The sequence below is a fragment of the Stegodyphus dumicola genome, chromosome 7, assembly GCF_044657685.1.
Source record: "Stegodyphus dumicola isolate Sdum_Otavi_A_Nest chromosome 7, ASM4465768v1".
In the NCBI taxonomy this organism is placed as follows: domain Eukaryota; kingdom Metazoa; phylum Arthropoda; class Arachnida; order Araneae; family Eresidae; genus Stegodyphus; species Stegodyphus dumicola.
In genome coordinates this window covers 4707188-4732897 of record NC_140774.1, presented here as the reverse complement: position 1 = coordinate 4732897, position 25710 = coordinate 4707188, and the positions used below count along the sequence as shown (strand labels likewise).

Sequence of the window (25710 nt, the reverse complement as noted above, 5' to 3'; positions counted from 1 at the left end):
GATGCAAACTAACATCAATTACGTTTTCTCAAATTCAATAATTGATGGGTTAATGACGTATGTAAAATTAATCTATGAATTTTATATACTTCAGAAATTCTTGTTTTGAAAGGTTTTTGAATCTCCAGATAAAATTAATACGTTTTTATTTTTAATTCCTTCAAGCTTTATGAAAAGTATAATTTAAACGTTAGTATAATTCATGTTTACTTAAGCTCATAAGTAATTTTCATTTAATATTTATCTTGTACAATTTTCACATTAGCTGAAAAAAAAATATAATTATTTGTAATTTCAATCAATTCGCCATTTATAAGCATACCGTTTTTACTCGCGTAGTAGTCGCACCCACGTTTTGAAGTAGAAATATCGTCATAAGTGTACAATATTCTGTAGATTTCGCCACATATAATAGTCGTTCTTCGTAAACTTTCTCAACGAAAAATAGGCAAAAACAGCTCGACTATTAGACGAGTAAACACGGTAAATGATATTTTTAAAGGTGAGAGATGGAAAAGTTTAGCCAAAGAATCTCCTTAGATATTCTTTGGTTTAGCGTTGTTCCCCAGTTTCCTGCAGATGGTATATTGATAAGATCACCTTAATTCAAATTTTTCTCAAGAGTGAGTGCAGCTGCAACTTCCCCCCACCCCCTGAGGAGAACTTGACTAGCATACAATGGGATTTCTTTACAGTAAAGTCAGAAAAGAGACAGCCGTGAAGAGTTGAGTGATCAACTGCTTAACCCTGAAGCAATACGTTCAAATCGCAAAGAGAATTATAATGGTGTTTGTGTGGACGTTATGCTTAAAATTCAGCCTGTTTCAGTGAAATCCTAACTCCTTGCGAACCCTACCGCAGTTTAGATAAATTCCAGTACTTTTGGTGCAACTTAGTCGAAATATTTTACTTCCTTGTACGAAATAAAAGGAAGTATTGTAACATTGAAAAATTTCGGGCATCATATTTCAACGAAAATATCCATTTTGACGGCTACCGAATGCAATTTAACGATGTTTTTGCGTGACATCCGCACGTAAGGACAGAATAAAGGACTCTTTTCCCCAAAACAATTATAAAACTGATTTAAAATGAATTCTGAAGAGAATTTTCGGTAGAGTCTGTGCGTACGTATCTCGCATGATTCAAACACGAGTAGCATAGAACGTTGAAATTTTGTATGTAGGACTGCTATAACATGTAGATGTGCACCTCGTATTTTGGTTGAAATCGGCAGCACCAAACGTATACGGTGTTGGTGTATTTAATTATGGCAAAGCACACTAGGGCTATCTGCCTAAGGGAAGGGATGCCTTTCGTGGAGGACTTTCTAAGGGAAACTGGCTCGTATACACGTTACACATGGGGAAAACCACGAAAACGCCCATGCAGCGAGCCCGTTCGCGGGATTCGAACCTCGGACCGAACTACCAGTGTTCAGCGACTTTACCGCTCGGCCGCTGGTGGGCACCAAACGTATACAAATATATGTACACACACACACACATATATATATATAGATAGATAGATATCCACCCTGTTACTGGGCTCAGTGAGCTCAGTTTCTTTATTCTTATATGTTTGTAAAATGTGCATTTTTTGCTTTAAAAATGATTGAATTATGTTGTTCTTATCCTTCGGTTAAGGTTTCGATGCCTTTAGTAAATCTGCATGCAATATTGGTAGAATGATCAACAATTTAAAAAATTCTTTAAGTGCGGCTGAGCCTAAGTATTTTTACCATGGCGGCCATGTCTGTTTACATTTGAAAATTAGCAGAATGGTGGATTTCTTGCTGATCTAGAGAGACTAAGCAGCGTAACAACGAAGATAAGGCCTTCATTTATTACTGCAAATTATATCCTGCTTAACTCTTTCTGGAATTTTTTCGAGGAAATAAGTGTTTTAAGATTTACTTCGTAATTTTTAATATAGATACTTTGAGTTTTTATATATTTTTGCCTTGTCGCGAAGTGAGAACTGAATTAAATGAGAAATACTGAATCGTCTGTGAAAAACTATTTCTTTAAATTGTTTGTTTAATTTCTTTTATACATCGTTTTATATTTATTATATTATTTGCGTAGAACATGTGGCAACGATTAGCTAATTCTTCAGATGATATAAATTTTGTGCATTCTGAGTTACAAAATGAATGAAATGTAACGTTATTGCGTGAACCTAGCGCCAGAATGTCACGATGGTAAACAAATATAGTGAATTTTAAAGAGTGCATTTATTCTATTGTGGTTTATGCGCTATCGAACAAGTAGATTTAATTCAATCCAATAAGTTTAAATGAAATGCAAGAAAATATGCATATAATTTAATATTCTGTACTAGGAAGTCATGTGGTGTACACATCAGCATTTTTTCTTTTAGCCCAAAGGGGCAATTTGCTAGAAGGGGTATTGATTTCGTTTTGACATTTTGCGTTGGTTCACTATAAACGGCGTTTCACTTTTCAAATTGTTTCCACAGATATTAAGAATCCTGCATTATATTTAAAGAAATTAAATAATGAAGAAATCTGTCAGAATGTATGTATGTTTCTCGTTCTGTGAAAAAAAAAAAAAACAGTACATACAGCCATCAAATTTTGAATAACATAGCCTCTTCTCGAATAGGGGCATCTGAAAGCAAAAATTTGGAATTTGTTTTATTATCTATTTCATATTTTGTAAAACTTGAATGAATTTTTGATTAACAAACCCAACGATTTCAAAGTGAGCAATGGCAACATTATACGAGGGAAAATAATAAATAAAAACCATTTTTTATCTCCAGAGCGCGAGACTGTGTATCGGAAATTTTAAAGTTATGGTCTTTTAAAATTATTTTACTATTAAAATGAATTATATGGTTTAAGTGCGAAGAACATGATATTTTATAAATAAAGGTTAAAAAAAGTCTCTTTGGCTGTAATATAAAATCTGAAAGCTTTCAGTTTTTTTCTTTTTTCTTTTGGAACAGCCAAGTTTAGAAATGTAGGACCATTTTAGGAACAAATCCTTCCTATTGAGAATCTTTAGAAAGGCTTTAAATAAATTAGAAGGTAAATTAAGGCAACAATTTTATTTGGTCTTCAAAAGTATTGCTCAAAACATTTGTTTCATCTTTGATGTACCATATCCGTTGTAATTAATTCAGTCACTCCATTGTTTATTTACTTCGTCTTAGAATACATTAATTTAGTTTAACTTATGATTTTTCTAATTATCATTAATTTATAATACTTTTATTTCTCTTTTAGCATTTTATTTAATTTATAGTTATTTCCTTTATTAATTTTTCTTTGACTTGCCTGATGGTTTTCTAAAAGGCTCTGACGCGTCCAGTGTTAAAAATCATGTCCTAGTTGATGCAGTACCATTTTATTAAGGTCAGAATAAACCAAAGAATTTGAACCCTATTCCTTAACCCTGACTGGCTATCTTCTGTAGTGGTTGTATTTCAGAACATTCTTTCACCTCCTAGACTTGGAAAGAATGGAGTTAGACCAAAACCTCGTGAAGATAACAAGCTTCAGGAGCAAAGAATATGTATTGTACATAGATGCTCTTTGTTCAGAGGGCTTTGGTTAGCCACCATGGTGCCTGGGTGCGAGATCCTACCCCTAATGGAATACAGTTAAAAAATGTGAATAGATTCCATTATTAACTTAGATCAAAGATCTTAACAAGATTTTTTAATGCTAATATTTTTAGATAATTTTGATACTGTAATTAAATATATAAAAATTCTAGAGAAGACCGTCTAGTGCATAGAAAGCTGCTGAGCTGATGAATAATATATAAAGAAAGTACCAATCACTCAGTGCCAATAAAAAGAACTTATTACATATAAATAATTACTATAATACAATGTAATGAAGTAATACGTACAATACGGGTGGTATGAATATATTTAAGCCACAATATTGAGATTTAATATTGCCATTGGCCTCTTATTGTTTTCTGTGCTGTAATAATTATAATTATAAATCCTTACTTCTGAATTAGGAATGCTTCGCATTTTAATATGAAAAATTTTGGGTGAATCTTCAGATTATGGTAACTTGGCGATTTTTTGGTGAAAATTTGGCGACCAATCCTCCTGCAGCAAACAAGTAGTTTTTTTTGGGGGGGAAGGGGGGACCATTTTGTTTTCACGAAGTAAAGGCATTTTTTTTTTTTTAACTCAACATTTTTTCCAACAATCTGCCAGCCGAATTACGCTTATGCTAGAACTTTTATGGAACAAAACTGCTTAATCATGACGAAGACTAGATGCGAAACTGAGAGAAAGTGCAGAATCAGCCACTGTTTCGCGCGTTTTTAAGAATTGCACATACGCGGTATCCATGTACACGTCGACCTATTTTCACTTAAAAAACATCCAAGAATTGCACAAAAATGGCATTGCGCACGCGCTTGACTTTATCCATGTACACATCGACCTATTTCCACTTAAAAAGTCAAAGAAAATTGACAAAAATCCAATTATTCTTACTCTTGTAAAAAGCGCCAAACAAATAAGTGGGCGATTCTGCACTTTAGCAGCGAAATTGTTTCTAAGTGCTTATTAGCTAAAATCACGATCGGAATTTTCTGGAAAATGTCACATGACATGTCTTATGATCTCTCATCTCTCTGAGACAAAATAATCTGTGATTCGAACTGTGTACTTCTCAGATTATTGCTTATTATAAGTCCTACCTAGTAACCTTTATCGCCTTACCAAAATGTCGCCAAACTACCTGTTACCATATTCCAAATTTTGGCCAGACGACAGTCGAAGGTGCGACGTTCTGCAAGTTTTAGCTCTTCACGAATCGCAATATTACGTACATATCATGGTGATTTAGAAATTTCACGGAGAACAAGACTTCTGCGCTTTTGTAATTTTTTTATAAGGATTTACAAGGTTAGGCCCAGAGCGAACAGGCGTAATAAAACATGGGACGCAAAATGGATTTATAAATGAGTAATTCGTTGTGAATAGATAGAACGCTGTTTCGAAAAATTAGGGGATAGAGTTAAGCTTTACGTACTCGAAACATTTGGGTAATAGCTTGTTTGTGTGCTTACCATGTAAGAGACTTTGTAAGGATCATCCTAAGATAAGTGGCCTACTCAACTCAGGGCACAGTGTTACCATAAAACTTAAGAAGTTGTTTGATGATTTTCTTCTTGGTGACCATGATTTCTATAGTTTTGTCTATGTTGACTTGAATCTTCCATTCATTCACTCAGGTCTTTAAAATGCTTGTATGTGGTTTTGTAGGTGTTCTATGAATGAGTAGCGTCTAGCCCTAGCATGATTTATGCTTCATGCATGCGCAATGAGAAGCTACGTTGGAGTTATTGGCTGGCCTCCGTTATACAAAATTGGCGATATATCATGATATTAGCAACTACAGACACGCTGTTCCACTAAATTTTGTCACTTTGCAGAAGTAAATCGGTCAAGTTAAAGGAAACTCCATCCCGGAATTGAACTGTGACAGAGCCATATCGACTATCATAACCAGACTTAGGACAAATCACTTAAAAGGGATGAGGACTTCTGCAGACGGACAGCGTAGTTACACCAACATTTGTTCTCATTGCCCAGATGACATCCCACTGTCTGGCTATCACGTCTTCAGCTGCCCAGTAATCCAGGCCAGACTGTTTAACATCGGCATTGAAGACTCAGTGGACCTACTTTACACTGATAGAGCTGGCGAGGTTGCAAAAGTTGTCTTTGACAGCTTCGGAGCTATAAAATTGCACTTTGTCATAGACACGACATCATCATCATCAAGCCCGAATAAAGCTTGAAGCGTTGAAGAAGTTAAGCTGTTATTGATTTCTTATATTTAGGGTGTTAGTATGGAAAGTAATTTTGTATGTTAGGAATTTTCGAAGACCTATTTTGCATTACCATTAAGGTAAGATAATGTAATCATTAATATGAAAAGAAAGGACCAAAATATGTTATTTTGCCGAATGCCTGTTAAAAGATAAACTACATATATATGAAATAAAAAACAAATTTCTAAAAGGAGATAAAATTAATTATGTTAATCTCTCATGAATTATTTGCCTAGGATAAGACATGCTTTTGTGGAAAGCATGAATTTGAACAGTAATTTTGTGATGACAGTAAACACAAGATGAAATATCAAACAAAAATACATTTATAAATAAATGTAAGATAATCCCACGGTATTCTACAGCATTAATTTAAGCAGTTTATCAACACGAGTGAAAAAAGAGTAACGGTTAATTCCCCATACGTATTTCAAGTCCCCAGTAAATAAATTCTCGCGTATTTGGGCACAAAGCTCACTCCATACGCTTTACTTAAGGCCCCAGTAAATAACTGCTCGCATAATTGGGCTCAAAGTGAACAAATATCACGTATTCTCCAGAAATTCACTTGCGCATCGCTGAAGACTGAATTGTGAATTCATCGCCAAGCCAAACATACATAGATGTTCTTGGCCAAGCGACGAAGGCTACCATGCTGAAAATATGCCTATTGCGCATGCTTGAAGCGTAAACCATGGTAAGGCTAGAGGCTGCTGTATGTGAATGGACTTGGAAATTCACTTTGTGCTGGAATCTGTTAATCATTGTGGCTATGAGTGTTGTGTTGTTCACTGGCCGCACCTACAACAAAGAATTTATAGGGATCTCCCTGCAAATTCTTCAGTAAAGCTCACCTGTGCTGGAAATGATTGTTTTCCCCTTTCCCCTCAAGTCAAATGAATCACAATGTAGGCATGCGCGTGACTTATCTAGTTGAAGAATCTAGGCAAAACATTCCAGTAGTAACTCTCTTTGGTAGCAAGCTCTAATCGGCGTGAGTTTGCTTTCTGAAATGTACCAGGCCAGCTACAATGAAATATCCATAAATTGCTGCTGTAGTTGCTACTCTCGTTTTTTGTAGAACTTATTTTAGTTATTTCTATTTTTGAGTAAGTGGAGCTGGTATCAGTTGATAGTAGTTTTTATAAATGAACGTCATCAACAGTGTATTAGGTTTTGTTATGCTAGTCGCCGCAGTTTTAGGTCTTGTATGTTTAGCTAAATATTTGGATAGCAGTAGCTCTGCTGTTCAGTATGAAACGATTGCATCATATAATATAACAAATCTGGAGAATTCAGAAGACCCGGTGCATGTTCCGTGTAAAAGACAATCTCCCTTGCAGCTTATGCAATTGTTGGGTCCAGCTTTTAATCCAAGGTAAGTTATACATTTTTAATTTTCTTTAATTCGTTAATTGTTCAGTGCTTAAATTCAACCGTCACTTCTTAATTTTTGATTGAAGTTTTCATTCCACTCAAATTTATTACTTAACTGTTTAATGCTAATTTAATTGTAATAGTTAATTATTCATTAGTTAATTTGTTTAGTTTTTTATGTTATTAAAATTTCAATTACTAATTATTTTGTTCGCTTATTTTTGTTTATCTTTCATCACATCTTTTGTTTGTGATAACAAATTTTGCGAGAAAGTAAACATAAGCCATCCGGCAAATCAATTTTAGAAATTAAGGCCTGTAATTATTAAAAACTGCACTGTTTGGTATTTTTACATTGAGCTTTTATTAGAAGAATCTTCCCGCGGAATTAATTATGCTTCTATTCAGGAATTCATAGATTCAGATTTCAGTTAATATGAGCAAACTGCCGTCTCACACATAAACAAATTTTAAATTACAATTTATATCAATCATTTGTTAAAAATCTGTTGCATAATTATGATTCGTGTATATACACTGTGTTCACTAGTCATTTTAGCAATGACTGATCGTGGACATATATTTCCAATCAAGAATGTTTTAAATGGAGGAAATATTTACGATTTTGCATTTTCAAATTTAATCTGTTTTGTAAAAATTACGAAATCAGACTTATTGTATGCTCGTCCGGTCGTATACTTACGTCTAGAATTTTTTTTTTATTTATTTATTATAAAAAGTAATAGACAAAAATTAACAGAGATATTTGATTTTGAAATTTGAAGTTTTTCAATTTGTATTAAGTGATCGGTTGAAAAATAAATAAGACAAATTCGTTGAAAAATAAATAAGACAAAAGTTGAATTTTTCCTTTTAAATGCCATTCAGTGATTATCCTTTGTATCCACTACTGAAGCCTGCCACATTTTTCTAAAAAAATAATAATTATGCCCTAAGGGCGTTATTTTATTTTCACGCACATGCAGGTCTCTAGAGCATTTGGACTACAAATTTTTAAAAATAGCATATCTTTAGAATTTCCAATAGACAGTCCAGCGCGCTGGAGATAAAAGTATTTTATTCGTACAGTGTTGCCACTGCTAGTTTTTTTATCAAAAATTTTTTAACGTTTTACAAAATATGAAACGGATAATAAAACATTCAAAGTTTCGGGTTTCCAGGTCCCACCGTATTCGGGTGGGGGAATACGTTATTCAAAATTTGATGACTGTTCCGGGACCAATAGCCCTTCTCGGCTAACGTCCCTTTGGGCTAAAAAAAAATATGAAATGCAATATCGTCGTACGTGAGTCAAACGTTCTGTATTTTATATTTTATAATGAATATAACTTTCGTAATTTTACAATACAGACTTTTATTAAATTTAAAAATCGCAAGACATGAATATCAGCGTCATTTAAAACGCTTTCGCGATTAGAATTATGACTAACGGTTGCGAAACTCAATTCCGAATAAGGAATTTTGTTGATATGGTGTATTGAAAGAGTCTTCTAATAAGTGTGCTTTTAACAGAGACTTAACGTTTATCTTATTTTATTTTTAGTCCAAAAAGGCTAAAATTTGGACTATTGTTTTCGTTTTGTGTTGGTTCACTATAAATGTCCATATCACTTTTCAAACTGTTGCCACCAAATGTTAAGAGTCCTGCATTATATTTGAAGAAATTAAGTAATGAAAAATCTGCATAAATGTATGTCTATTTCTCGCATTGTGATAAAACAACGGCACATCGAATTTTGAAAGACGTAATCCTACTGCGAATATAGGCATTTAAAAACCCAAATTTGGAATTTCTTTTATTATCGATTTCGTATTTTGTAAAACTTGAACGAATTTTTGATTCACAAACTCAAGAATTTCAAAGCGAGCAAATGGCAACGTTGTACAGAAAAAAAACATTATCATCTCCAGCGCGCGAGACTATATTGGAAGCTCTAAAGATATGCTCAATTTAAAACTATTTTCTGATATTGTTCTTGAACTGAATTTTATGGTTTAAAAGCGAAGAACGTGATATTTAATAAATAGAAGTAACAGATAAAATGTTAAAAAACTCCCCTTCAGTCGTAATTTAAAATCTGAAACCTTTCAGTTTTTTTTTTTTTTTTTTTTTTTTTTTTACCTGTTTTCAATGAGAGGTTCTTGACTATCTACGTAAAAATTGTTATTTAATAAAGTACAAATTAGTGAAAAATACAAAACACGTGTGTAGAGAAAAGACCTGAAATAGATTTAAGTTTAATTGAGGTTTCAACTATTCAGGTTTTAAGTTACGTTTCACGCGCTTCTAAATATAAATATGCAAACGTTCTAACGATTGCCATAGTAATCGTAACCAAAATACCATAGTAACAGTAATATAAGATTATGAGATATTTTTAATGAAACCGTAATATTATTGACTTCTGTATACAAGTGCCGTATCTTTCTTTGAAAATATTGAGTAGACTTAAAAATTCGAAAGAATTAATGCTCTGAAATTATTTATTATAAATACATCCATTCATTTTTAAAAAGTAATAAAGCAGTAAAACCATAATTTCTCCCTCTGATGTTATATTATAATGCTAAAGGAAATACTTCGATGTGTTTATTGTTTTTATTTCTTAGATCAGATACAGTAAGAAAACAGAAAGTAATGTTGGAGAATGTCTTTTCTGCAAGCCTTTAGCGCAGGCGATCCAGTAAAATAAATGGATAAATGCTTATTCAGTGATTAAGTCTTTGCTTTATTAAAGAAGGGCTGATATCTTCAATTTTTAATAATTTACCATAGCGATTTTTTTCTACTGTTTAGCTAGGATATTTTACGTTGTTTAATTTCTGGAAGATTAATTCTCAAAATAATTGCTTAGCTAATAACTATTTCCACTACTAAACTGAAATCTTCCTACAAAGATTAAATCGCTATTTCTTTTTAGTCATGTGATTTTTGCGTACGCATTTTACTTTTTGAAACTTTCGTAATAAATACAGCGGATTAAAGAAAAAATATAATATTACAATTCCTTTCTATGTTTTATCACTTTTTTGGAAAGCCAAACGGATGAGTTTTGATTTATGTTTGCTGTAAAGGTTTTTGATTTCCACAAGAATAAGAAGACATTTTCGAAATTTGCCTTTTGCTGGATTGCGAATGACACCTTCGCAATTTTTCCCTGCTGGATTCAAAATTCTTAGCTGAGAATGAGAAACAGCGTAATTTTCTAAAAACAAATACTATGTAAGCTCTACCAAAAAATTGGCTCTACTAATAGCAACCTTTGGTAGTGCATTTTCACCCCCCCCCCCGGTTAAAAACTAGCAGTGCATTTATTTATCCCCATTGTAGCAAAGACCTTGAAAACTATGTCATGTTAATGCTGACAGTAAAACCGAGGCTTCCCTGAATTCTTGGAATGTCAAGGTGGCAAGCAAACCCTTTTACGAATTATCATCCAAAAGCACTCAAAGAGCAATGTTAGAAGTTTCAACCAGTTGATACAAATTTTAGCCGAAAGACTTTCAACAATTTTGATAATGTTGGTCATATAACGATGGTATTTTATAAACCACAAGAAATTAGAATTTTTAAAATTTTTTTAAATTATTCCCGAACTCGAGCATCCGCAAAAATTTTCCATTTGAGACAAATATTTAATTATTTAATTTAAGAGTTTACAAGTAGATTATCAATCACAGCAGGGTTTCTCAACCTTTTTTTTTTGCCTCGTGCAATCCTTTCATTATTGTTAGAAGATCATACTCCTTTCTTTTCTAAAACTTGAAATTTTATACACATTTACTTTAGGTTATTTTCTAATGTGTTCTATAAATTAAAGCAACAAAAGTTGATAAATTTATAAACTGAAACTAAATACTTAACAATGTAATGTAATAAGACTGACTGCATTCACCCCCCCCCTTTGAAACTATGGAAATTCCTTCCCTGGTTTAGGAATATTGGATTACAGTATTGTGCCAATGCAAATACGCTTACATATACTATACATGTATCAACGTAAAAGCATACTTTTTATTCCATTCTGGGGGGGAAAGAAGAGACCTACTGACTTCTATGACATCGATAATCGATAAAAAGAATGTAATAAATGAACTGAGGCTATACCTTAATTTCCTTTTCTCTTATAATATGTTTCGCGGACTACAACTGGTCATCCTAGATTTTCGGAGACGGCAAAAATTAAAACTCAAATTAGCTGTATATACCATGCTATACCTGAATATCTGAGAGTATGGAAATTACACATAGCAATCTGTATCCCATTTTCTTCCAAAAATGACATTTTATGAAGTTTTATTACGATTACCCTACCTATGAACTTCTCATTCTAGTCTTAGACACGAAAGAGGAAAGCACTATGACTATGCTGCTTCTTACCAGAATGCATTGAAATATTGAACAGCTATGCAAGAATCGTCAAGCTCATGTATCTCATTAATGCGAGTACTCACATTTATTTAATTTTTAGTTAATAAGATGAAGATTATCTAATCTCCAACAACTTTGAATTATTAAAAATTAAATTGTTCTCTATTAATTTGCTTTCTTAACACAAAAAAGCAATTTATACCCCTCTGCCCTATAACTAGGAGCTTAGCTCTTTTATGCTGTGTTTTCTTTTGAATTCAATTTGTAAGACATGCGTGCCATTGGTGGTTAAATTTTTCTCTTAATGGGTCAAGTAAATGTGGTCCATTAGTAATAGGTTCCTACACTAAATTTATATCTTGACTAATTTACATGTAAATTTTGTACAGATATATGTCGATTCAGAAGCCTCTGGATTTCTATCACCCGATAACTGCAGAAGAAGAAGAGAATGACCCCCTTCCTATGCAAATCAGCAACTCATACAGAAGTAAATTAAGCAACGTGTACAAGCTGGCTTTATTGCGTAATGAAGGGGAAATCTTGCAAAGGAACCATAAACTGTGTAACCATAGAGGTAAGTTGAAAGAAGACCGAATGATGGTATGTTAATCTTTTAAAACGTGTTTTTGACAATGTTCAAAGTTTAATTAAATAGAGTAATTGCGTCTTTTCGAAAGTCGCAATGAGTTACTTGTATCATTAAGGTTGTATTTATAGCACTACTTTGGAAATTATGTTAGTGTATTAACCCTTTGCGCCACAGTGTGTCCAGTGTGGACACACCTAAAAATTTCCTTCTGTACCCACAGAAAAGTTAAATGAAAAAGGATTTATAGGTTACTCTGAACCTTCTTTATTTATAGTAGATGGCAGCTCAACACAAACCAGTCCGTATATTTTAGCCATGTTTAGTTTTTTAAGAGCCTCATTTTTCAAAGAAATCTTCCAGATTTTTTTAGGGTATAAAAGAAATTTCTATGTTATTTTTTTTTGGCTGTATGCTAATCTCCTTATTCTATGTTAGGTTTAAATTTTTACCTTGAAATCTTGCCTAAAATCAAACGGCAAACCCTATGTGTGCCCAGAACGGGCTCACCGATAATCTAGGACACCTGAGAGTCTGTATTCTTTGTTTCTCCGCATCTCATCGGTCAGTTCATTGACAACAATGCTCGTTTCAGCACTCTTTTCGAAGCTCTATTCAATCAGTGTGCCCACTTTGGGCACACCCACAGAATTAAAAGATAAGTGCTATCTTCACAAAATTTTACTTGTGTACTCCTCTAAGCCTTAATTAGACTGCCTACCCCCTTTTTTTTAAATCAAAACACCAACTTTAAAAGGTAGCGTGCCAGAAAGGGTTAAAGAAAATAAGTTCTTTCAGTTGCAGAACAAATATTTTTTCGCAAAATAAGCAGAAACTTTATTTTAATTTATTCAGCTTGTCACTGTAATATAAGACTCATTACATCTTACCCAATTTTGCATAAATTTCGCCCGTCAAAGAACAAGGATCATTTTTCGTTTCTTCAAAAATATTTCTTTCGCAAACACTTCTTGTTGTCACTTCTGAAGTTGGTGTAATTCTAGGTAGTGCAAGGAACAAAATTCCGCAGTTGTTAAACAGATGAGTATGAAAAATAAACCTTCCGTTACTGATTGCATTAAAACAGTTCCATTCTACCTTTCTACGTATATGGAAGCAATAATACCGATTCAAAACTGTTGTTTCTTTTTTGAATCCACTGTCTTTAGAAACTGCTTGTAGTTTACTTTCTGTGCTCTCTTTAGGGCAAAACTGTATCCAAATGTTTCTTTTTTGAATTCATTGTCTTTAGAAATTGAATGTAGTTTACTTTCTGTGCTCTCTTTAGAAGGACGTTCGACAGGCTTTAATATAGCACAGCTAATTATTAAAACTAGAAAATGAAATTCCTCTAGATAATTGCTTAGCGCTTGGTGCCCATAATGCATCACTGTAGGCTTGAAGACTGGTGTTGCAGGCATTAAAAAAAAAAAAGAAAAAAAAAAAATTAGATCTGCATATTATGAGGTACACCTGTCGCCTCTTAAATTTAGCAGCTGAAAAAAGAGCAATAAGTGTACATGAACACATTGTTAATATTTATTATTTTGAAAGTTCCAAAAGGAAGGAAAAATTTAAACAATTCCAACAGCTGCATAATACTAAATAAATAAAGTAAGAAAAATTTTGAAACATGTACTCGTACAAGACACAAGGGAAAATCTCTTCTGAATCCATTTTAAATCAGTTTTATAATTCGTTTGGGGAAACAGAGTCTTTTATTCTGTCCTTACGCACAGATGTGACGCAAAAACATCGTTAAATTGCATTCGATAGCGGTCAAAATAAATATTTTCGTTGAAATATAGTACCCAAAATTTTTCGTGATTACAATACTTCATTTACAAGGAAGTAAAAAGTGTAAATTAAAACGACCCGCTAATGTTATTCAGATATTTCCAAGCATATCACATAAACTTTTGCATGAAAATTTTAAATTAAAAAAGTAAGCTTTTATTTATTGAGAGGTCTGATTAATTATATTAATTTGCAGTATTGTTTATCTAATTCTTTCTTCTAGATAAATTTTAGAAAAAACTTCTTATCATCATAATTTGAATTTATTTACTATTTATACGTCAGAGTTCCAAATGTATACTAATGTTGTTATAATAGATTTCATGCTAAGCTTTTTTTTAATTTAATTATTAATTTCTGCAAACATTTACTTGATTACTTTAATTAACAAAAAATATTTCTAGCACAATTTGATACGGAATAATCTTTTGCACGCCAGTGAGCTATACTAAATTTTCCAATCTAGTTCAGACATCATGACTATTATTGATGTCATTTTATAAAAAAATACAATTTGTATGCTTTATTTAATTTATGATATTATTATAATATTCCTTGCTGTAATATTGTAATTAATGAAAGATGTTTGTAATGCTAATATGTATGTTTACTGATACCTTTTATTTTCTTTGTTAGCTCTCGCATTTTTACTGTTATTCAAGTATGCTAATCTCCTTATTCTATGTTAGTTTTAAATTATCTATGTTATGTTAGTTTTTAAATTATCTATGTTAGTTTAAATTAGTCTGCTTGTTAAAGATTCTTTACTTGTTCTTGTGATTGTGATTTGTAATTCTATTTCTTTATTTTTATTTTCCTCTTGGCTACAATTGGCTTCGAAAAGTAAAATTGTAACCGTGTAGGCAACGGGGAGAAAAAATTTTATTCGCAGTTGCACTATACCAAGACGAGGGAGGGATTTTCATTCGCGCAGTTGGAGTACACCCAAAACTTTTATCTTTGCGCATTTTTTTCAGTTTGATCCAAGAATAATTCACTTTGCGAACTTCTTAATATTATGGCTGCATATTTTCCTTTCCCTTTTTACATTGCGCATGAGCGGAAAAAATGTCACATCGTTCCTATTTTCGAATAATTTTAACAAAGTGCCTAAACCATATTTGATGTTAGTATCGCTTTCAACAAATATGCGAAATTTCAAAACGCGCCAGTATATAACTTCACGTATATATTCTGAAAATTGAATAAAAAACTCTTAATCTTTTGCAATTATATTTAGAAATACATCTACTTTAAGACGGTAGTAAAAATTTTATCCATTATAATTAAAAATGTTTTTCGAAAAATTTATAAAAATTCGTAAAAAAAATTCGTCCATTTTTTATGACTTATTTTTAGTCATAAAAATGGACGAATTTTTTTTTTTTTTTTTGGAATGAACCTCAATTTCGAAATTTGAAAGGAAGAATCAAATAAGTTTGATGAAAAAAGAGATTAATAAATATATACCAAATTCTGTTACACTGAGGACCTAAAATTTTGAGACCTAATTTTTTAAAAACTGCTCATGCGGTTTTAACAAAACTTGGCAGTTTGGCATACTTTGAGTCGCAAAACCTAATTATGGAAAAAAATGTCATGTCATTTCAGAGAAAATCCGATTTTGTGTCAAAATACCTATATTAAAACAATGCCATATATAAATGTAATATATGTTCTTAATCGCGTTTCTGAGACATGAAAAACACAACTTGAATTTCGTCAATTGGCCCAGTAGAACGGAAGTTATAGAACTGTTTCCCCCCCCCCTCGTAGCGTACGTCTAGTATAAGAATATTAAGAAATTTACAGATTCAAAGAGGTTTGTTGAAATGAAAAGTTTCATACCAAAAATAATAAAAAAAAGAATTGAATTTTCAACATGTTTCGTAAATGATAAGAAGAGAAGTAAATCATTTCTTTTTAATATATAATAAAAGGATTACATTCATTCTTCGCAGAATGAGAACAATTTCCTTTTGCAAACAAAAATAATAAATAATAGACTCATAATATTTTAATACTAGAAACATAAAACTCGAAGTCTAGATAAAACAGAAAGTGGAACATAAAATCTTTTTTTTTTTTTTTTTTTTTTTTTTTTTAGCCGACTGAGAAGTAAAGTTTTGAAACGGATTTGCGGGGATTTTAAGTAAAGCCGACGTTGAAACCAATTCATTCCTCCCATAATGGTCTTTGCGTTTCTAGTAACTTACTTTCATGAACAGTAAATGCTTTTAGTAACTCGGTATTTTTTATCTGTATATGTTGTGTGGGAAAGAATATACATATATTGGAGTTTGCATCACGTAATTTAACGTTAAACCAGTTTTGAAAAATATTTATTTTTAATCTGTTTTTGAACAATTAATAATCCCTTTTTACAACGGGATTATTTAAGTATAATGCTTTTGATTTTAAAATTCTTATTAAATCTGACGTTTGAAGAATTAAGATAAAAAGGATCCTGGAATTGTTTTGATTTTTTGTGTTTAATTCTAGTTTACTACAGATTTGAGTAATTATCTTTTCACTTAAATTAATTTTCTCATATGAGTAACTGTAATTATTATTCATATTATCTCTAAATATGATTAAGAAATTTTGCTGAATTATATAGTTATAAACTACTTCTGAAATATATCTTACTGGGTAAAATACAGATTTCATTTTAATTTAACTTTTGCCACTATGTTATTCACATAGGTCGCAAAAACTGCCTGTTGTTTTCAAATAGTAACCACTAACTTTGTTGATTTTATTGCTAAAATTTAACACTTATTTAACACTGATTTATAACAACATGTTTATGGTATTTGACAAAAGATACGTTCTCACTATTTTAGAACCATATTATTCTGCTTGGGGATAAAAAAAAAGACTAACTAATTCGCTTATCTTGAAGTAATGAAAAGAGAAAATTAAAATTTTTCAAATATTATATTAAAATATTTAAAATTTTGTTTTACTAGATGCCTGCTATAAAAACACTCCGATGTCCATGTACTACTTAAATATTCATTGACACAACTGTTACCGGATCCGTACACCTATCTGGGAATCTGTTTGGCTATCGTGTATCGTTTATAGAGACACCAGCTTGTAAGAGATTTTATTAATACTAACTAAATTATTCATTAAATACTTCTTAGTAATACTTAGCTGAATCGATAATAATCAACGCGACATTCGAACATTCCCCAGAGTGGAAAGAAAGGGCTTCAACTCCATAAGCCTGATTATTATACGATATAAAATGTCTGCTGCTTACAATTTTTCCCAAGAAACTAAAGATTAAAGAAACAAAAATTAAGATAGTGCTACGTGCATACGGGTTCGTAGTGGATTGAATGCACACACAGCCGATGATAACTTGATTAGATTTATTTTACCAAAAGGATCACTTTGCAGTTCTGGAATTTTCCACAAAAATAGTCGTACAGTTCTTCTCACTATGGCAAATAACAATCGGTAATTACACATCGAACTACTAAGAATGTTAAACACAACGCAATACTAAGTGCATACAACGAGCGAAGCTTACACGGAGATATCTCAATATTCCGTGGTCGACTCTGAACAAAAAAACTGAGAACTGATGCTCTTTGTGGTCTTATGTAATCTTCCCCAGACCACAAAGGAGTTTCTAGTGCCTTCAATTACTCGAAATTATTAGAAGGCATATCCGGTTAAAGAAACATCTAAGACATGAATAGAATTACATGTAGGGATCAATTACAGTTATTCAGTTACAGTACCAATTATAGTTATACAGAGACCGGACCAAGATGATCGCCAACTTTGCAGACTTTAGGCGATTCCTTGCCAAATTTGGCTAAAAAATTAGTCACTAAAACTATCGCCTGCTTAGCGGAATCTCGTGAATTAAACCACATAGCCATTTACCTCTCAATGGTAAATACTTGCCTATGTAAATCTAATCCTCCGTCAGAGTTGTGCTGTCTTCAGGCATTTCATGTTACATTATACAAAACTCGTAATAATGTGCAATTATTTTTCTGTGTTACTGTCCCTCACTGTCTCTGACTGAAATCAATTTAGTTGCACGTTTTGCTACAACCAACTGTTTATGGGTTAGCAATTTAGTTGCACTTAGTTTAATAGAGTTATTAAAGACCTTTCCTGGAGATATATTGTTTTAATCACTAACCTTCTAAACGCATATCTTAAACTTAATTACTATCTACAACAATGAAAACATTCTATAAGGTGTTAATAAAATTGTCAACACTGAATTGTTAACTAGCTCTCCAGATCTGTACGGCCGATTGTCATCCTGAAATGCATGCCATGTTATACTGATTTGAGAAGCAGCTTAAAATTCCTTATCAAAATCAGTGAACTGAAGAGATGGAAATGATCGTAGACGTTTCACTGGGGGTGTACCGCATGTAGACTGAGGAGGAGTTTAACAGTTAGCAAAGCCCGGCGGTACCTAATACACTTTTGGAAACGTAAATTTAGCCGAATTTGCTTCAATCTGTGCTTTGAATCTCCATTTTCAGTGGGCCTTTTCTTAAGGAATTTATTTACGTTTAAATAAAACTAGCTAAGTTGTAAACTTGTGATGTGCTGAGGCTGGTGAAGTTATAACTTTCTTTTCCAGAGTATAAGCTCTGTAGTGTTAGCACCAACTGTCAACTCAAGGTCATGCTTCTTGATTTTTCTTCTATGAGAGTCAACACTAAGACCTAACGCGTCATCAGCATCAGTCCTAAAAGCTGTGCATTTAACAAATTTTACTATTAATTCTGGGAAAAAAGCAAAAATTTTCCTCCGAAGAATACGCATTTGAGGAGTTCCTTTAGGAGAAACAGGTAAGTGAATAAGGCAAGTGACATAGTAGGTGCAAGCTGATAGTTCGGTAGGATAAAGCATCTTTAGGTTTTTTCCTAGGCTTCAGAAAAGTAATTATAACAGAATGTTTTCATTGTTGTGGGTAGTAATTAAATCCAAGACATGCGTTTAGAAGGTTAGTGATCAAAACAATACATCTCCAGGGAAGTTCTTTGATACTTTATTTGAGATGTGATCAATTCAGGTGCTTTGTTTATATTCAGGTTTTTAACATGATTAATCCAAGTGCATTCCGGAAGTTGAGCAGGGAATTTTTCGACTTCCTTTTTTCTGCGTCAGGATCGAAACTGAGGTTGGATTGTAAGGTGTTTTCTAAGAATTGCGCCCTACCTTGTTCTGCATAAGACAGTACCAATATAAGTATTTAATGGTTCTATACAGAAAAGATTTGGGTTCAGGAGGGATTTTTAATTGTCCAAGTAAGATTTTGAGTGTACTCCATACTATCCAGTAAATCATCCCACTTGTCAGAGCAATAATCTGTCAAAAGTTAATTTCTCTGCATTTTCTGTTTAGAATTTTTTTATCCGAAGGAGCTCCCGTTCTTCTCCAAGTTTTTGCTGCTCTATCTTTTCTTTAATTTTGTTAAGTATATATAAATAGACAAAGTGCTGCGGGAATCGTGCGTTTTTAATATCGTGACATTGTCAATAGTAGTATTTCCGATAAGAGTTTTGTGAATTTCTCCTTCAATTTCTGATATTGGCGAATTTGCCAGCGTTGCTCCGTTTGTATTCGTGATACGCGCATTCCACATTGAGTGCTTGGAATTGAAGTTCCCATCATTCGTGCGGCTATGAACAATCATAGCAGTATATTCAGCAGTAATATTTCCTGAGAAATGGTATTGCGTAGCATGTAGCTATTAACAAAGATCAGAATGCCGGCACCTCTGTTATGCGTTTTGTACGCATGCATTCTGAACCTGTCACAAGAGCGAAGGTGAGTTTCATTAACATGAAATCAACACTGTGGCTGAGAACAAAATTTTTAATTTCCTCGCGTTGTCTTTGAACACGATTTGCATTACAAAATGCGTTGTTATGAAGGTGAAAAGTTTTATTGTAGGCATTAAAACCCATAATCAGAATTTACAATAAGTTCAAGAGCTTCAAAGGCAATCTGAATTTTGTTTAGAATAAATTTCGCAGTTTTAAATTGTAGGAATAAGGTTTTGGCTTTATTAAAAATTGTTTTAATCCAGTCAATAATATTTTGAGTATCATTTTCAGTGGCTTCCTCTTCGGATGTGTTCACTCTTCAGGTTTTTCAGTGCTTGGTTTTTAGTTCGGAGAAGCGGGAAGTTTTCATTATTGTTAGGAAGTGGGTTACCTTGTCCTTTTGTTTTTAGGGTATTTTTCGCATTCTCTATACGAAGAAAAGTGTGGACCTCCTCAGAGAGCACACTTCTTAGGGACTGTTTTTTTTTTTTTTTTTTTTTTTTTTTTTTTTTTACCTAGATATGTATCATGCCCTTCTCCACATTTCGGTCATCTGGTTTTGTGGTGACAATGTGCACGGCTAGGTCAATACCTCTAGCAATTGTGACACTGCTACGGACTGGGTGATGGCTTGAAAGGTCACGCTAATACCGAAATCCATAACATTTTAGTTTAAAAATAAATATTTTTATTTATAAACTTATTTATTCAATTCATAAATCAATTTGCAGTGTTTCATTTCATTCCAATTGGGCTAGAAATAATGGAAGTTTAATGATTTCACCATTCCGCTTGCGTATAAGTTGTTTCACTTTTTAAGTAGAATATTTTTTAGAGCTTCAATAATATCCTCAGTTGTGGTGAAAATCGAAAGTTTCTTGATGACTGCCTGAATGGTTTACCGCTAGAGAGAAAATGTGGTATGAAATACCGCTCTAGTTTAGCGCAGTGATCTTTCGATGATCGTCTGAGGTATAGATTTTGATCTGCGTGTCTTCAGTATTTAGGTTGCTTTCAAATTTATCTACAATTTTCGGGATTTGATCTTGAAGCAGCTTCCTCTCGAGGACGTCTAAGACGATGATCTGGGAATTCTATCGGCTGTTTCGGCAGACAAATAAAACTTTTCTTTCACTTGGTTGACTTGGTTGTGCATTTGACTCCATGTCATTATGGTCGGATAGAGTGGACTTCTTTTATGTCTGCATTTTTGTTGTTTCCATCCACCATTTTCTAGTATCGTGTTACTAATTACCATACTTAGCCGTAAGTATTTAATGGTGCAACCAATTAATTTCAGATGTAGCATTATGAAATTTGGCTTGAAAAATATTCAACTATTTCTGGTGGGAGTTGAACTGCATCCAACTATTCCTGGTGTTAAAAAACATCCAACTATTTCTGGTGTTGAATAACATCCAACTATTTCTGGTGTGAATTGAACAGTGCCATTTTTGACATGATTTCTTAAAATAGTAAGAATAAAAGCTACATTACTCAGTTCACCTTCATCCCTACAGGCAAGCAGCTGTTACTTGTTTTTCGGGTGCCTAAGGAATTTTATCCACTTCTAAAAATGTGGGATCCTGTATGTCACCAACCCCGTGCGCCTTTTAAGTTCGAAAACACATTGAAATATTACACGCTAAAGGTAGGTTCATACTTATTTTAGCATGAGTAATTCCAAATTCACAACAATAGTGATAAAAATGCTATGCCACAGATACCTTATAGGTACTGAGCGTGAGGTCTCTCTATTCTGTCCTGACAGGAGACTGACTAGCTTTGTTGAGACACACAATACACTGAAGAGGAAACACAAAAATAGGGGGTGGAGTTGAGAAAGCACGGCTTTTCAGCATGGAGATTCCTAGGATGACTGGACTGTCTATCATAAGAAAAGCTTTCGCCAGTTAATCTGCAGCTGTCTTTTGCCTTAGAAACGAGCCTTGACCCATTTTCCATAGGGGTGTCTTCAAGACGAATGCTGAACTCTTTTCTCCTCAGCCAACAGTCGCCATAAACATAATATAACAATAAAGCAACTCTTGGTTTGCCCCTATTTGAAATGTACTAGCCCTGTTATTACAGTAGGTTTTCGGTCGTCCTGTCGATATCTGACAATGCTTTTAAGAAGCTTGACAAAGCTTCAGAAGTTCATTTCCTCGTGTGTGTGAAATCTCATTCTCAGAATGTTAGAATGAATCGAATATTGGATATCATGTAACTGTAGCAAGTATATGTTGCAGTCATTTCTTTGTTCCTTTTAGCAGTTATAGTCAATAAATGGTTCTCAGAAGGTTTCGGCCTTGACTTGAGCAGAAGGATGTATTCGAACCCCGATATTATAAAATTCACGAGCCGAAAATTTAGTTCCTTATATCTAGTCTGATACGAAAAATATCTGATGTGGACTCCACATGACTTCCTTGTAAGGCCTACGAAAGAATACACATTTTGTGCTAAACTTTATTTAAAACTATTTCCTAGAACTATTCTAACTTAATTAACCGATTCCTGAAGGCAAATTGAAAGTGACAAAAAATAATTCCAAATTTTGAAATTAAATACCCATCAATTTTTGTCGTTCCGAAATCCAGCTTCTTATAATTTTATATTTCATGATGACTATAAAACTTGTTCAAATGTAGGTATAAGAATTGGGAACGCGCATTAAAAATTTCGTTGTTTGTCAAAAATTGTTTTAATATTTTCGTCAATTAAAACACTTCTAATTGAAAGCATATCATTACATCAAGCGATTGCGAAATAAGGCAGGGTAAAGGAATTTTAAGCCGGATAAGGAAAAGTTATATATGTATATACTATATAGCTTTTAACTTTTGATTTCCATCTTGCTTCATTAAGAATTTTTTGGGATAGTATAATTTTTTTAGGACAGTATAATCTTTTCTTCTGAATTTAAGTTTTATTTTATTAAATTAAAATTTTTAAGTGGTTCTGGTGCTGGATTCGAAATGTTTCTTGGTCCTTTTTGGAAATTTTTCTTTTGACTTGTTCTCTTTCTACATATATATGTACACACACACACACATCTTTGGTATCGCTATTTGCAATAAAAAAAAGAAGATGCACAACTAAATGTTATAGCAGTCTCATATACAAAATTACAACGTTCTTTGTCTAATCGCTTTTGAAATATGCTCCATACGTATATATATATATGTACTTGCATACATACGTACAGATCTTTTTTTCAATCCGTTTCGTAAAAGAGTCCTTTATTAAGAGTCCTTAAATAGTTATGTCTGTGCGTATAAATGTCACTCCAAAAAATAGTCCAAATAGATTCGAGAATGGTCAAAATGGATATTTCCTTTGAAATATGGTACCCGAAAAATTTTCGCAATTACAATACTTCATTTACTTCGTACAAGGAAGTAAAAAGGATCATCTTACGAAACTGATCGATGAATTACACATGCTAATTACATTTTCATTTGTAATTAGCATGTCCCGAAGTATGTTATTAGCACTTTAACTAAATAAATAAATAAATAAAAGTTATTTACAGTTACTATTACATGCAATTGTTAAATTTTTGGGGTTGTTTTCAGTTTCATTTCATATTAATAATTTTACACCCTGGCTTCCCAACCTTTTTCACGTTCCTGTAGAAAAATTTTAATACGTTCTCGCACAAAAACAAAAACAACAAAACACAAAAACAATGTGATAAAAATTGTATAATTATGTTTTAATAATAAATAAAAATTAAACACGAAAACAATAAAATATTACAAAAATCTTTCGAAAAACACTTTTATTCTTGTTTATATTATGGCAATTTGTTACTAATAGCAATCTGCGTATCTGTTTATGCATCTAAGTGGTTTTTGATATTTGTTTTGGTTAACAAAGTAATATAGATTCGCATAAGTATATCGTCGCAAATGGGATGGCAATAAGGACACTAAATGTAGACTCGCATAAATGTATCGTCGCAAATGGGGTGAGCACAATTAGTACCGTTTCACTAAGTTTTGGGAACATATTCGTTGAGGAACACTAATATTGCTCCAAAGTTCTTGCTTTCAAACTGCAGTTAAAGAACATGATTTGTGCGCAATTCTAAAAGATCTTCCTTCATCATCCAACATATTATTCTTAGGGAAAGAATGTGGCTAAGCTTTGTTACAATCATTTACTGGAAGAAGGAAATAGTATTTATTGTCTGTAAATTAAATTCAGTTTGTTTGAAATCGTGAAAATGATTCTCATGATACATTTATTTACAGGACACAGGATAAAACGGGACCTGGAACTTGAAACATCGGATTCTTTCTCTTCGGAAGTCCCTACTCCTTGGACATGTCCTTGGAAAACACAGTGGCTGGACTTGGGCGATGACATTTTTCCTCGTTACATACGATCTGCTGTCTGTTCCTCAAAGACTTGCTGGTTTTCTCGCATGAGTTGTCAATCAAGATCCTTCACTTTGGTTCTTCTGCGGCGCAACAAATTCTTTTGTGGCGCTACTACTCAGCCAACGGAGTTTAAGGAAAGGAAATTTAAAAATGAAATGGAACACAGAGTGCCTCCCGAATTGCAAGATGAGTGGTTCTTTGAAGAGAGAGCTACGAATTTGTCTTGTGAATGTGTGCGGAAGAGCAATGTACTTTGAACTCAATTAGCTGTTTAATTTCATTGGTGGAGCTAGAACGATGTTGCTTGTAAATAGATGTCTGTAATAATTTATTTGTGCCTTTAAAAGGTTTTTCTTTTCTATATGTTTTAATTTTAGTTACGTAATAGATACATTTCTTTCATAAATGTAAATTTAAATGTATATAACGGGATATACCCAATAAATTAGCTTATTACGCTAGTCCCTGTCTTCTCCTCCTACCAAAAGAAAGTCAACTCTTCGTTAATGTTTAGCAAAGCTGTTTTATGAATTATTTGAAAGCTGCAATTCATGAATGGACTAATAATGAATCGTTATTTAATTTCTACGTTTACTTGTAAGGATAGTTCTAATGCACAGTGAATTCCCTCTAAGACGACCATCCAGGCTCTCAGGCAAATTTGGTTTATAGTGAGCTGGTGGCTTAACCTTTTTCTTCTTAAGATGACGTTCTTTACAGATATTTATTTATACTGCCAGAAATACTGATCTGTTTTAGATGTACTAGTCTTATGAGGTTATCATATCCAGTTATAGAGTTTTATTTTGTATTAACAAGTTACTCACAATTTTAGTTTTTACTATCACTTCTTTCCGTTTCTTCACCAGAAATGTAAATGAGTTACAGAGTATTTAAACTGAGGTTTCTGGATTTTAAGATAGAGCGTGTTTCTGCCTCTGGGTGATTCTGATGTTTGCCAGTTCTGATAAGATTGTAATTATTTGGCTTTGCGTTATAGCTGAGCTGAATTAAATTGTTACTCTGGTAAGAAGTTCTGAGCTAGCTTAGATTTTAATATAGTTGTCTAGTCCTCGACTTATTAGCCTGCACTTGAATTTAAATTTGACCGTTACTCTAGTTTCATTACCACAAGTAGTAGCTGTTAAGTTAAGCACAAGTTGTGCTCTCATGTTAACGTTCAAGTGACGATGATATATTCGTATGACAGCGGCATTTTCCCATTAATCGTTAGACGTAAAATATTTTTTGGAAAATTTTCAATTAAATCGCGTTTTGAACTAAATTTTAGTAGTCGTATTTTTTAGAATGATCAATTCCAAAGTTTCACGGTAGTAAGGTTAGCTTTCTAGGGTTAAAGACCGCATATACAAGTAATGTATTTATGCCCAAAATGCGTGATTGCAATTCGCTTATTTTTTTAAATGAATGTTTAAGATTTATGTGTAGTAAAAAATTTCTGATACTATACCTTTTTTATATCATTCTGCTGTTTTTGAAGTTTTGAGAA

At 32.8% G+C, this 25710-nt stretch overlaps 1 protein-coding gene across 1 annotated transcript; it reads left to right on the top strand.

Moving 5' to 3' along the window:
* Window positions 1-6547: 6547 nt before the first annotated feature.
* On the top strand, window positions 6548-24661 carry LOC118183601 (protein trunk-like). The gene is made up of 3 exons (XM_035353197.2): window positions 6548-7215; window positions 11997-12184; window positions 24072-24661. The coding sequence occupies exons 1-3, from the start codon at window positions 6986-6988 to the stop codon at window positions 24455-24457; spliced, it is 804 nt and encodes a 267-aa protein (XP_035209088.1). The 5' UTR covers window positions 6548-6985; the 3' UTR covers window positions 24458-24661.
* Window positions 24662-25710: the final 1049 nt, after the last annotated feature.